Below are 13,237 nucleotides of genomic sequence, written 5' to 3'. Positions count from 1 at the left end.
CAGTTATTTGTCCATTATTTACGCTATCAGTTCAGACTATTTATCCACTATTTTTATTTATTTATGTTGTAGCTAATATGTAAACTGGCCCATTAGCCTCATTTTATCTGTTTCCATTTTTTAAGATTACTAGTTGAATCATTTACTACTTTATGTTATTCTACATTTAACTTAAATATTTATACTGTTTATCTGTTACTTTTACCTAATTGGCAATTTATCTATTTCTTTTAGATAGTAACCATTTATGTTAGCCTACTTTGAGCTAACTGACTGTTTATGCATGACTTTTAGCCTTTTCACTATTTCAACAATTTCTTAACTGCTTTTTGACTATTTCCTTCAATCCCTGTACCCCCTGGGGTGCAAATTCCCCTGGCTGGTAATCAACTGTTGAATGCGTCCACCCAACCGTCTATTCATCTATAGTCTGTGTCAGTACTTTCATGGTTTCTGGTGTTCAAAACCCCAACAAAAGCCCATGAAAATGGTAACAAGTCTGAATAAGTAATATGATATTATTTTTGATGGTTTTCCCTGTCTTGGCCACCCAACATTTATCTTTGAAATGCGGTTCAGCATGAACAGTGTTATGCAAGAGAAATAAAAACCTCTGTGTGTGGTACTGCCAGCCATAATTTGAATGAGTAAAGAATACAGTATGTGATGGTCATGAACTATGGAATCACTTATGCCCTGACAATGAAAATAAGAGTGTGGAACAAAGCCATGAGCAAGTCTCATACTATGCTTGTCTGTAGGCACAGGCAGTGGAGCTTGGATTTGTGTGTGTTTGAAGAAAGCAATACAAAACTGTCTTCTTTATTGCAATTTTAGGTTCCTCCAAACAATTATCACCATGTGTTAAAACATCATCAACTTATGTCTATTAGATGGACATTTTTAAGTTCCTGGTGCAGCCTGAAAATGAGATAAGTGACAAAGTTTTTCATATTGGTATGTTTCACTCTCAGCTTTTTGCATGAAAAGAGTCACTTTTAGTGGCAGTTTTTAGGAGAAAACACAACCGATGGAAGAAAGGGGAAAAGGGAGGAAGATTTCAGAGGAGTTTAAACTCTGTTACTGAGACATTTCCTCAATAGTTTCCTCTCTTTAATTCCAGAGGTTAAAGAAACTCTATCCTGACTGAATTCCATATTTTTTATGAGTTGTGGAAGAGAGAAATAATTTTTGGCACAGAGAAACTTTTATGGAGCAAAAGTAGGCCACATTTAAGCAAGCCATCATCTTATAAACGAGAAGCCTTCTGTTTTGAAACGCTGGCAGAAACTTCACAATGAAACTTCTCAAATTTGTGTGCTCGTATTTATGGCTCTGATAAATTGAAGCAGTTCTTTGTCGCTTGATCCAAAAGCGGTGTGAAGTCAATTGTCATTAGTTTGTCTGTTCCCACAGGCTTTCTGTTGAAGCTGGTTTCTGCCACATCAGTAGTATCTTGATATGTATAAGTCCCAGAAGGCCTGTAGGTTGGATTTTACAATGACTGTCCTTGTAACAATAGAGCCAAACAATTCCAATATGTAATAATTCACTTGTGTATTTGCAAAGTGTTTAAATCAAGAGTTTAAATGACATGTTTTCATTTTTATTGCTTCATTCAGTAACTTCATTCCGCTGGCTCTCGACCAAAATGATACATAATTTAATGGAACCCAAAAGTCTCACGATCGAAGTCTGGTCACCATGTGCTTGAACTCAGTGTGTCCACTGAAAACCAGTTCACCTCTACATCATGACACCACCTCCAGGAAAAGGGAAAGATCTCTGGAATGTGATATTCCCACTGGCAAAATGGTAAGTCCTAATCACTAACAGGAAGAGTGGAGTCACTTGGATGACACGAGATTAGCCAGCTGGAAGCCATTTATACAGTTCAAGTAAGCTTGTCTTTGATAATATTTTGAAGGAAACATCCTTTTTTGACATAAACTCACAAGTCTCTTACACAATGTATGTTTAAAGCCCTTTAAAATCCACAGTATGTTATGGAAGAAGAGATTTATTAACTGTCTTTTTGAGAATATCTCTGAGCCATGTTATAGATGAATATAGGACTTCCATACATCCACAATGCATTCATCTCAAAGAAACGAAGACATCTATAGCAAGAAACCTTGGGAAACGCTGCCCTCTTTTGGTAATACTGTGAGGAAGCAGAAGAGTTTGTGCAGTATAGAATCTTATACACTGTTTGACCAATAGCTATCTAAAGTAAGATTTTTCAGCTCAGACACATTCACGAGGTTTAAGCCGTCTAGTTTTCAGTATTGGGCATACAGCTGTAGGGTATACAATGTCCTCCAATCACAAGTGTTTGCACATCTTGTTGACTTTATCAGCAAGGCTGTGGTTTCTCAGCAAGCACTCTCCCCCAACTAAATCTTTTGATTGGACAAAAGCCAACTTGGCTGTGCTTTAGAAAAGAAAACCTTGAGCTGCAGAAAAACAAATGTTGATAGCCATCATGCAGCACAATATAAGATGAAAGCTGAGAATTACAGTCAGGGAGAGAGCTCTTTGAAGCTGACTTTCTTTTACTCTAATTCTAAGTATCCTACATGCCTCACCATATATGGTACAAAAAATGTGTGCTTTGCTTTACTTGAACATGCCTACAGAATTCTTTTTTGTTTATTTAGAAATTCCATCACCTGTGCTAAACACCCAGCAACAGTGATCTTTATTTAGAGAAAAGTCTCAACTGTGGCCTCTGTTTTTCACCACTCTGACTACAATCGCCATGTTTTCATATCCTATGTAAGCCTTCTGACATGAATAACTCTCCAAACAATATTAAAAAGCATCTTAGGGGATCTCTATCACAGCACACACAAAAAAATGACGCACCAACCATCAGGCTTTTACAATTGAAATGCTATAATTTTATTATAATACATCAAACATAGACTGCACTAACACATTCTGGCTTTGGTATGAATTGTTAGGACAAAGTCAAAGCTCACTGAATATGCTCTGGTTATCTTGTTATATGTATGGCAGTCAGTATTTGGGTGTGATTATCAAAAGCCAACCTTGATGAGAAAGGAAGTCAATTTGTGTGCTGGAAAAGTCGAGAGTTGGGACTAGACCCGAGATAAAAAAGCACTTGCATATAATTTTAATTTAGCCTCAACCTGTGTGAGTGTAGGATGGTATTTCTGCCATACAGACAATGTAATCTGCACCAATATAGTGAGTATTTTTAGATAATCAACTTTGATGTGGGTAATCATCTAAAAATTTCAAACACAGAAAACCTGAACATTATATGCATCTACTATTTGATCCAGGTCCAGGTCATGGTGAAAGGGGTTATGGAGGACAACTGAGGACTAGATTCTACTTTCTGGCGATCTGGAGACGCTCGCTCACATTCTCCCAGTTGATAACATTCCAGATAGCCTTAACATAGTCTGGCCGCACATTTTTGTACTGAAGGTAGTAGGCATGCTCCCATACATCGATACCAAGGAGGGGGATGAGACCTGTGACAAAGGACAGTATGAGGGGAAAATATAAATATCTTGCTGTCGGAAATACAAGTAATCTCTACTGCAAAGTTGTTCACAACTCACCTGTAGTTCCCTGCAGGGGATCCTGGTTGGCACAAGCAGCGATACGAAGTCTCCCACTCTCCTTGTCGTAGCCCAGCCAACCCCAGCCCGAGCCTTGCACTGCCACGGAAGCAGCAGAGATCTTCTCCTTCATCTTCTGGAAGGAGCCAAAGTCCCGCTTAATGGCCTCCATCAGCTCCCCTATATGAAGTGACACAGACAGGTGCTACTTCAGGACTAGAAGGTAGTAACTAAAATCAGAAAGTATTTTCAGTAAACTTAATTTTCCTAATTACACAGTTTAGATTTTGTACATTTCCTGGAAGTGGGCTGCCCTGTCAGTCTCATACTCACTGAAAATAACTCCTTCTCCAAATTCCTTTTTTCAGTAATAAATAGCAAAAAGGGTAAAATATATCTTTAGGCAAGCCATATATTGTATAACATATAGACTGTTTAGTAGAGGTAGCATCTTTGACCACTAGGTGGCAGAAACATCAAAGAAAACAGCTTCAGTGTATCAGTGTATAGTGTGAGCTCTTCAGGCACTGACTCCCAATACCGGATTCATGTTTCTGCCCACCTGATGAACAGAAGTCCAATATCAAATCCCGTTTTAGCTCTGGGAATAGCTGGCTGTGTTTTCTAATGGTGGCTGAAGAGTGTGATTAGACTCAAAAATATAGTATAATAACCCAAAAAACAATATACTAAAAGCTGCAGAGAGCTGCAGAATTGACTATTGGCCCACTGGTAACTTCCTTTCACATTACAGATTAATGTGTTGCTTAATGTAGGCTTGAGTTAAATGCAAAACAAAGCAATGTAGGAAAAATAAGAACACAAGCTGTAATCAAAGTTTTGGTGCCTTACCTTGTGGCTCACCTCCACCATTTGGAGAGAGGTTTGTCCAGAAGATGGTGTGGTTAATGTGGCCTCCTCCATTAAACTTCAAAGCAGGCTGGAGTGCAACCTGTGCTGTCACATCTCCTAAAATACAAGTCAAATATATGCAGTTGAATACAAAGATACTGGGTCCGTCAAAACATGGGGCTGTTGATATGTGAAACACATGGGTGCATTTCAGTGATGTTTAGGAACAAAAAGAATGTTTTTTTCTGACACCAATCTTTAAAAGAAACTGTATCCTGTGTCCTCTATACAGGAGAAATTCATGCTGAGCTCATAAGAGCTTGTGTCTTACCCTTCGCTAGTGCCTCCTGATATTTCTCCTCTGTGATGTTCAGGTTGTTGACATATGTGGCGTGATGCTTGCTGTGGTGCAGCTGCATGATCTCCGCACTGATATGGGGCTCCAGGGCACCATAATCATAGGTCAGATCAGGAAGTGTATGCTTGTGCCTTGATGCAGCTACCTGGTTTATAGTTTGGCTCAGGCTGGCTGCACACCTGAAACAAAGCAGAGGAAAACAGCCATGTGTCTGACCATGACCAAGGAGAATTTTTGGCTTCCAAATGAAAGACAAATATAACTGAAGCAATCTGTATGTATTAAATTAGACTGAGTTAGTCCAGGATATCCACTGGACTTACAACAGTTTGACAGGTTTTGAACAACTGGCTTGAAGTTACCTAAACTTCTGGCGTTGGTTGTGGATTAATTACGTAGTTACGTGGTGAACTAGTCTATTAGCTGAATGAGCTGGTGGCACCGAGTTAGCTAGAAATGAACAAGTGTGTCCGAAGATTAAACATTTGAAGTTAACAATTCACAAAGAAGGGTATGAGTGCAGGACTTTAAAATAATACAACTATTTATTTGGTGCACCACAAGCTAATCTTTCTGAACTGCTACATTACATAGCATTCATTCTCTGATAGCATTCTGGCTAGCTAACAGTTAGCTCTGAATAAGCAACTGTCTCAAATTCATGAGCAATTACCGCTATCCTAATTTCTTGAGTAATTGCACTAAACGGTAGGCTGACAGCAGTTTTACCTGCGTATTTGACCAACTCTGCAAAGCATGTTCATGGTGGTGCTCTTAATGTAGACGTCACAGAGCAGACACACTGGTAACTGCCCTTGAAATGTGCAATTTCAACTTGACAGAGCGAGGAACGTACCATTATCGTCATGGGTGGGAGTGGGGAGGTACTGGCGAAAGTGTAAAATAATTTGTTAGATCTCAAATTGCGACAAGTGCAGCTACTACTCTTTTCATAGATAATAATAAATAATATATATTCATATCAGTGATGAAAACGCGCTATACTGGAGTACATTTAGATATATTAGAGTATGAATTTAAACCCTCCCGCTTTAATAGTGTTCAACACAACCGTTTGGTTAGTATAGATATGAAAGCATACATATGTCTATGGGATATCCATAGGATCGCAACTGAAGTGTCGTTGCTTATTTTGTAATAATTACATAATATTACCATACTGACACATACGCTGTTAGGGTAAATAAAGCACACATCATAAAATGTAAATACTCCCATAACAACTGTAAATAATTTGTACAAGTAGGCTACACAAATTAGCATGATTTTCAAACTAAAATCGAAGTTAAGAATCACGTGAACGTCTCCTCTACCGCATATGAGGCAATGCCAGAGATCGTCTATAGCCTATATTAACAAAAATGAACCACCTAGGAGTTAAAAACAACTCGAACTATATAAAATTGCTAATTTTCTTAATTACTTGATTTAAATAATATCATAAACATAGCTCAAAATATTTAAGAAACTTTTCCAGAGTCCAAAGTGATGTATGCAAATAGGTTGTTTCGTCCAACCAAAAATGTCCAGTTATTATGATAAGATACTAAAGAAACCTGCAAATATTTACTTTGAGAAACGGGAACCAGGTACTTTTTGGCAATGATCATTTCTCATTATCATTCTTCGAAATAAACTATTTACAATTAAGCATGCTGTTCTTCGAACGTTTTTCCCAATATCGTGTGCGCCTCAGCCACATTTTAGGATCCGGAAGTTGCGATGGAGTGAGAAGTCTGTTTTGTCTCTCTCTCTCATCTCTGACCGTACTCTGCAGCAGAACGAGTGCAGCAACACGGCCAGAGCCATTCTGCTCTGCTTTCAGTGACGAAGATGACGGTGATTACGCTGAAGCGAGTCAACTAGCCTACATTTAAATTCACAGCAAATATTCAACGTAGTTGTAATTTTGCGCATTTAAAGCCACCGGTGAAGCCGAGAGGTTCCAGAAACATCGAAAGAAACGGGTCTGGTAAGTGTTTTTGACGGTTGAAGGCCTTAGACCTGCAGCCAAGTGCCCGCTAGCTTCGGGAAAAGGAGCGCAAGGGAGGGAGTCATTTCCTTCACCGCCATTTTGTGATAACAAGGAGCTGAAAACAGAGCCAAGAATTGCACACTGACCGATAGAACATAAAGAAAATACTGTAGCTCATCACTGTACTTTCGTAGCCTTTATTAATTTTGGCAGCGGATGCTAAATGTTATTAGCACAGGAGAGTTAACCTTGGTTAGCTTCTTTCTATTCCTTGCTATCAGTCGTTGCTGCATGCCACTCCAGCGAACGTTAGGCTCCATTGCTCTCATTAACTGGTAATATAACTTTTATTTGGTCGGCCAGCTTCTTAAGTCACTCGGTTCACACAGTTAGTTTATCATGATAGTCGACAACCACAATATCGGTAGCTGTTTAGTAAAGTTGTCATACATGTTCTACGGCTTGTGGGCAATCAGCGCGCTACAGCTAAATTTGGTGCGGTCGCTTAATCGCACGATATTAAGGTGTGGTTAATGATGGTTTTCTTTCATATTTACTTCTAGAGTTCACAATGACCAACGAGGAGCCTCTACCCAAGAAGGTGAGTGTCTTATTATGTGTCACGAGCCCCTTCATGTGTAACAATGAGCTTAATGAATTGATGGCCTTCATTATCTAACGAGCCCTTGGTTTTCTTCTGTACAGGTTCGCCTCAGTGAATCTGACGTGAAGACCCTGACCAGAGAGGAGCTGTGCACAAGGTAGATAACAGCTGTAGAATTAGAGATTAATCATACTGAATGAATTAATTTGATCTATTTAGATTGAGCTGTTAATGTTTACACATTTGTTCTGCTCCTCTCAGGTGGAAACAATATGAAGCATATGTCCAGGTCCTGGAGGCTAAATATGCAGATCTATGTTGTAAGTACATCTGCTGTCTTTTAAAATGTAATGAATTACTGCATAAATGTGAATTGCTAGCAGCACCAACAGCAATAATTAGTAACATTACATATTGCTCACTATATTTGGCTGCCTGTGAAAGGGACATCTTTTCTGATGCACTTTGTTTCCCTCCGCTCTTTGCCGTCTTAGCCAATGATGTGACAGGACTGAAGGAGTCTGAGGAAAAACTCAAGCAGCAGCAGCAGGAATCTGCACGCAGGGAGAATATCTTGGTCATGCGGCTTGCCACCAAGGAGCAGGAAATGCAAGAGTGCACAGTATGTATCTATTACTCTACTTGGGTTAATTTGGTTTGGTTAATGTTTGTCTCAGAGCGAGAGCATTCGATGCCTTCCTTAAATTCAAGCAGTCTTCTGAGTAATAATGAACTACACTGTGTCATAACTGCTTATCTCTATCAAGAATCCAGCTATTCCAACTATAATAATGAATCATTAAGTTCATTATTGATTAGTTACTGTATTATTTTTATATGAACTGATCAGTTAAATTTGTACAATTAATGTTCTTACTGAGTCATCTTAAACAAGTAAGCATTTATTTTAAACTGGAATCCTGTATTGTCATGGAGTGTATGGTCAAGGTAAATGGTGTGGCGGAGGGTATCCTTTGCCCTTATCACATTGACAGCTCAGCAGATTACCCAGTGGCTTTATGTCAGCACATGCCTTTCATACAGGGCAGCTGGGGTAAACACAACACTTGGAGACCATTTCCACTTGATATGGCCTAATTTTTAGCTGGCTGTTGCCTTTCAAGGCATTTTAATTGCACCTTGTGCTTCTCATGTAAATTTATTCTTATAACTTATGTTCTGTGGAACTTTGAAATTTGTGACTTCCAGCAGGTGAGTTTTTGTACATTTTGAACTTGTTTTATCTTCCTTTGGGTGAAATTTCTTTGCTTGGTGTGTCCTGGAAAGCAACATATAATTTAACAATAGCTTTTATATTGGATCAGTCTTAATATTTAAGATTAATCATGCAGCAATGCATATATCTTTATTTTGCAGTAATTTAAATGTAAGATTTGTTCAAAGATACATGATTGGACTATTTGAAAAGTCAACATGCAGAAACTGCTTGAGTCCTTGTCTTGAATAACTGCGGTTTGTTCTACTAATACTCATGATTGAAAAGTCATCTGAATGTCTTAATGATGTTGTCGAATTTTAGAACTAGACTATTTTTAGTTCATTTAATTTTCGGGGGGGGGGTTACTTAATCAACTGGAGACTGGGCAAGCTAATCCAACTGGTACTCATAACAGTCAAAGGTTTATTTTAGTAGAAATATATTACACTTTACTAGTCACTAACACCTGTGCTTTATCCCGCAGACCCAGATCCAGTACCTCAAGCAAGTCCAGCAGCCGAGTGCAGCCCAACTGCGGTCATCCATGGTGGACCCAGCCATCAACTTGTTTTTCCTCAAAATGAAGGCTGAACTAGAACAGACTAAAGACAAACTGGAGCAGGCCCAAAATGAACTGAGTGCCTGGAAATTTACACCTGATAGGTAAAGACAATCAAAATAAAACCCCTCCCCCAAAAAAGTCAAGACTTCCCCATGCCCCCCACCCTCACTCTCACTGCAGGCATGCAGGAACTATGGTGGGGGGGGAGGCTGACAAATGCTGTACTCACCACGAGACTCAGACTTTACAGAAAGCCAGTCACTGCAAAACAAAACTGTTTTTGTACTCTTGCACTGTGCCAACTACATATCACATAACCTAAAGTGAAAAGACAGTATGGTCAGGTGAGACTTGTTTCAGCTCTCTCCCCTCGTATCCCCTCAACGTCCAAGGGCCTGAAGGAGTCCGGACTGTTCCTGAAGAGGCGGTCACTCACTTCCCGACACGGATATATGCTCTCCCTGCACCTCAGCTCAAACCAGACAGTTCACACCTTAAATAGGAGGTTTATGGTGGAGGGTGAGTCAGGCAGGGAGCATCCCTAGCCTAAAACAGCAATGCACAACATCTTGCAGACATTTCCCATACTTGGTTTATAAAGACATTTAACTGTGGATTACACCACACACATACTCTTCTAGTCTGCCTGAGAAACGTAAAGACTTTTTGGACAGTCTAGATACATTGCAGTAACATGAGGAAAGTTTCTAGGATTTAAGAGTAAGACTTTGGGGGAAGAGCCACTAGAAATGGTGTTAAGACTGAGCGGAGCCTCCTCGGTCCACACAGGACTTTGATTCAGGCATGAGGGTCCAGTCGCCTGTGTCTTTGAGCATGGGCCCACTCACGGTAGAGTGTATTTACATGTTTTATTTTGTGACTTGTTTCTTTTTATTGACTTTTCATTTGATCTCTCTCTTGTTTCTCTCAAACAAACACTTACTGCAGTGTGTGTGGGCCAAGAAGCACAATTGGCTTTGATTGTCTACTCTTGTGCAAACTTTTTCACTTTTATGCTGAATTAAGCCTTGCTTAATTCTCAACATACATTCTGAAACACACTGCTGTAGGTGCATTGAGTCCAGTTTTCAAGTTGTGAATGCAAATGTCTTTAACGAGTCATGTTATGAGTTGATGAGAATGTATTTATTGTATCTCTGTGTATTTTTGTTATTGACCACACAATCTTTCCCTCAGCCATTTACACTAAGAGCAAATAAGATTTTTCTCACCTGTTTACAAAGTGAAACGCACGTGGAATCTGTTATGTCTTTGCCTGTTTTAAAAAACAAATTAATACTCAGGTGGGATTTGAGCTGGCAGTGTATACACAGCCTCTAACAGCGTATTACTTCTCAGTCCTTTAGAGAAATTAATGGTTATGATAATTACTTATACTACTGGGAAGTGCAGTGAAAGCAATTAACTAATGTATAGTGCTTAATTTTTTATGACAAGTAGAAATAACTTACATGGTTTTCTGAGCTGTTAACACTTTGACTGCTGCTTCTCATATAGGGTACAGTTGCTGAGTTTATTTGCCATTACTGTTAATGTTTAATTTTTCTTTGGTCAGATCATTTCTAGAGGCATTCATAGACAAAATAGATGGCAGTTAACTATGGTTGTAAGTAAGGTATATGTCTGTCACATATTTGAAATTTTGGCTTCTTGATCAGGGATTTTGTAAAGCATAATGTAAAAATAACAGATGGGCTGGAATGTTGAAGTGTTCCTTGACCTGTTGTGAAGTTGAGAAAGCAGCACTTTAAGCTGCTTGGTTTTACTGTTGAAACACTTGCTCCTGTGTATTTGAAGTGATGACTATACAAAACCAGTGCCGGGTTCTGCGCGCATTTCCATTTTTGCCACTCATAGCTAAGGGTTGATATTCAAATTGTAGGTTTTCTCGTAGCGTGTCATTCTAGTGTTACACTGTTACATTTTTTAACCGCTTTTCCCTCTCACTCACTGATGTAGTGGGTGTGTTTGCAAGTGAGAATTTGATAGGAACAGAACTGCTGCTGTTATTTGTAAAGTACTCGTCACAGTGCAACATGTTGAGTTAGGTGACAATGTAAGAATGGATGCATTAGTTTGTTTTGGGTTTCAGCCACAGCGAGGACCTTAGAATTTTAATATATTCTCATAATTCAGCTTTTAGATTCAGAAAAGTGAGTTTGTACTTAAAGTCTTATCAAGAAAATGATTCACATTTATTTGTACAGAGTAGATTTGTTTCCGTGGCTTTCTGATAATTTTATATTGAATTGGAATCTAATGGATATAATGACAATCCTGTTGGGACTGGAGAGTCCTTTAGGGATGGCTTCGTTCAAGAGTTTTCTGTTGAGCCTTGGCCTGTGGGTCAGGCGGTTAGAACAGATCGATGACATCTCTTGGCCTGTCGTATTTGTCTCCTGGTTCACTGTGTGATGTGAGACTTGTTTCCCTTACAGCCAAACGGGGAAGAAATTGATGGCCAAGTGTCGAATGCTGATTCAGGAAAACCAGGAGCTGGGTAGGCAGCTCTCCCAGGGACGCATCGCCCAGCTAGAGGCTGAGTTGGCTCTGCAGAAGAAGTACAGCGAGGAGCTCAAGAGCAGTCAAGACGGTAAGAACTTGAGCGGTATCCCCATCTCTCAGCCTGGCCAGTTCAAATCTCTCACACTGCTGTTGTTTTGATTTTTAATTTTGGTTATTCTTGATCTTTGTCTCTCCCAGAATTGAATGACTTTATCATCCAGCTAGACGAAGAGGTAGAGGGGATGCAGAGCACCATCCTTGTCCTGCAGCAGCAGTTGAAAGATTCTCGTCAGCAGCTGTCTCAGACTCAGGGGTCATTGGCTGGAGCGGGACCCAGCAGGACTTCACCTTCTGCTTCCAGCTCATCTGCGGAGCCATCCACCCAGCCTGAGCAGGCCAGCGCACCCTCTGAAACATTGGGGAAAGACTACGGGAGGATCTCCAATGGACCAAGCAATGGCAACTCATCCCAGAGGAGCGAGACCACTACACCCAGCCTGTATCGGGAGGTCAGCAGCACAGAGGAAGACTTTCCCATGTCCCCCATGGTCTCCAGTCCCGGTGAAGCTGAGACTAAACTGTCCAACCACTCAGAGGAGGCATCAGGGAGTCAGAATGCTGCTGGCAGAGCTGGAGGACCCGTGGGTTTCGGGAGCCAGCTGAGTGCAGGGTACGAGAGTGTGGACTCTCCGACGGGCAGCGAGACATCATTGACTCAGCACTCGAATGACACAGACTCCACCACCGATCCCCACGAGGACAAAGCTGCCCTGGTGACCAAGGGCTCCAGGACTGCAGGGTCACGACACACTCAGAACGGCCTGGACTCCAGCACGAGCGACAGTGTGGTTTTGTAATGTACTTTGACACGTCTTCTTCTTTTTTATACAATATACAAACAAGGCAACAAATGCTTAGTATGTAACACGGCACTGCTGTCCAAGACGTTTTGTTTTCACCCTACTCCCCTTGCCTATCGTGATGCCTCAGTCACATTGTGTTGCTAAACAGGGATATAACAGGTATGGCTTAATGTTAGATTTGAATTGAGTGGATGTATGATTTAAAATAAAACTAGTACGTTTCATTCAGCTGTTTATTTGAGCACGTCTATGCTGTTCTTGTTTGAGCTCTTGACACAGGCATCTGGTGTTGTAACTCATTGTCGAGTCATTTTTAGATGTTGGCCTGTATTTTTTTTTTTTTAACCCAATTTTAATTTTTCATTGAGGAGAAACATCTGTTCAAAAGATTCTGTTGAATTGTGAGTAGTTTATATGCGACGTTCATATTATTCTGACTTCAGTCCTTTTCATGTACTGACCAAATACCAATAAAGATTTTTAATACTACAGCGTGAACCCCATTATTATTATTATCATTACCCATTAATTAATTAGTAAGTAAACTTAATACTTGCAATCTGTAAACTCAGCTGTTGCATTAAGTTTTTAAAAGATCATAATCTACCCCACTGAGAAGTTTTCCGATTTGCTTTAAAGTTACTATAATGAGAGGATGAAC

General features: G+C 40.0%; 2 protein-coding genes across 3 annotated transcripts; one reads left to right on the top strand and one right to left on the bottom strand.

Moving 5' to 3' along the window:
- Positions 1–2,880: 2,880 nt before the first annotated feature.
- sod2 (superoxide dismutase 2, mitochondrial) lies at positions 2,881–5,689 on the bottom strand. Its single transcript, XM_046373861.1, has 5 exons — positions 5,536–5,689; positions 4,780–4,985; positions 4,449–4,565; positions 3,597–3,776; positions 2,881–3,506 (listed from the first exon to the last, which is right to left on the bottom strand). The coding sequence occupies exons 1-5, from the start codon at positions 5,568–5,570 to the stop codon at positions 3,361–3,363; spliced, it is 684 nt and encodes a 227-aa protein (XP_046229817.1). The 5' UTR covers positions 5,571–5,689; the 3' UTR covers positions 2,881–3,360.
- Positions 5,690–6,591: 902 nt separating this feature from the next.
- LOC124050268 (WT1 associated protein) lies at positions 6,592–13,065 on the top strand. Of its 2 annotated transcripts, none has more exons than XM_046372613.1 (8): positions 6,592–6,799; positions 7,366–7,403; positions 7,508–7,563; positions 7,668–7,726; positions 7,901–8,028; positions 9,110–9,288; positions 11,647–11,801; positions 11,912–13,065. In XM_046372613.1, exons 2-8 carry the CDS (start codon positions 7,374–7,376, stop codon positions 12,568–12,570), a joined length of 1,266 nt encoding a protein of 421 aa, XP_046228569.1. In that variant the 5' UTR covers positions 6,592–6,799; positions 7,366–7,373; the 3' UTR covers positions 12,571–13,065. The 2 variants fall into 2 exon arrangements, with proteins under 2 accessions (XP_046228569.1, XP_046228570.1); XM_046372614.1 differs by lacking the exon at positions 6,592–6,799 and adding an exon at positions 6,826–7,137.
- The last annotated feature ends 172 nt before the right edge of the window (positions 13,066–13,237 follow it).

The sequence above is a fragment of the Scatophagus argus genome, chromosome 19 (genome assembly GCF_020382885.2).
Source record: "Scatophagus argus isolate fScaArg1 chromosome 19, fScaArg1.pri, whole genome shotgun sequence".
Lineage (NCBI taxonomy): Eukaryota > Metazoa > Chordata > Actinopteri > Scatophagidae > Scatophagus > Scatophagus argus.
Note: the sequence above shows the minus strand (reverse complement) of the source record. Positions and strands in the feature narration are given on the sequence as shown.

Excerpts from the sequence above, each read along its gene's own strand:
- sod2 (XM_046373861.1), bottom strand. The coding sequence starts at position 5,570 with ATGAACATGCTTTGCAGAGTTGGTCAAATACGCAG. Across the intron at positions 4,566-4,779 it reads TCAGGAGGCACTAGCGAAGG|GAGATGTGACAGCACAGGTT; the intron begins GTAAGACACAAG and ends CTTGTATTTTAG. Across the intron at positions 3,507-3,596 it reads TCCCCTGCAGGGAACTACAG|GTCTCATCCCCCTCCTTGGT; the intron begins GTGAGTTGTGAA and ends CCTTTGTCACAG.
- LOC124050268 (XM_046372613.1), top strand. The coding sequence starts at position 7,374 with ATGACCAACGAGGAGCCTCTACCCAAGAAG. Across the intron at positions 7,564-7,667 it reads AGAGAGGAGCTGTGCACAAG|GTGGAAACAATATGAAGCAT; the intron begins GTAGATAACAGC and ends TGCTCCTCTCAG. Across the intron at positions 7,727-7,900 it reads TAAATATGCAGATCTATGTT|CCAATGATGTGACAGGACTG; the intron begins GTAAGTACATCT and ends TTGCCGTCTTAG.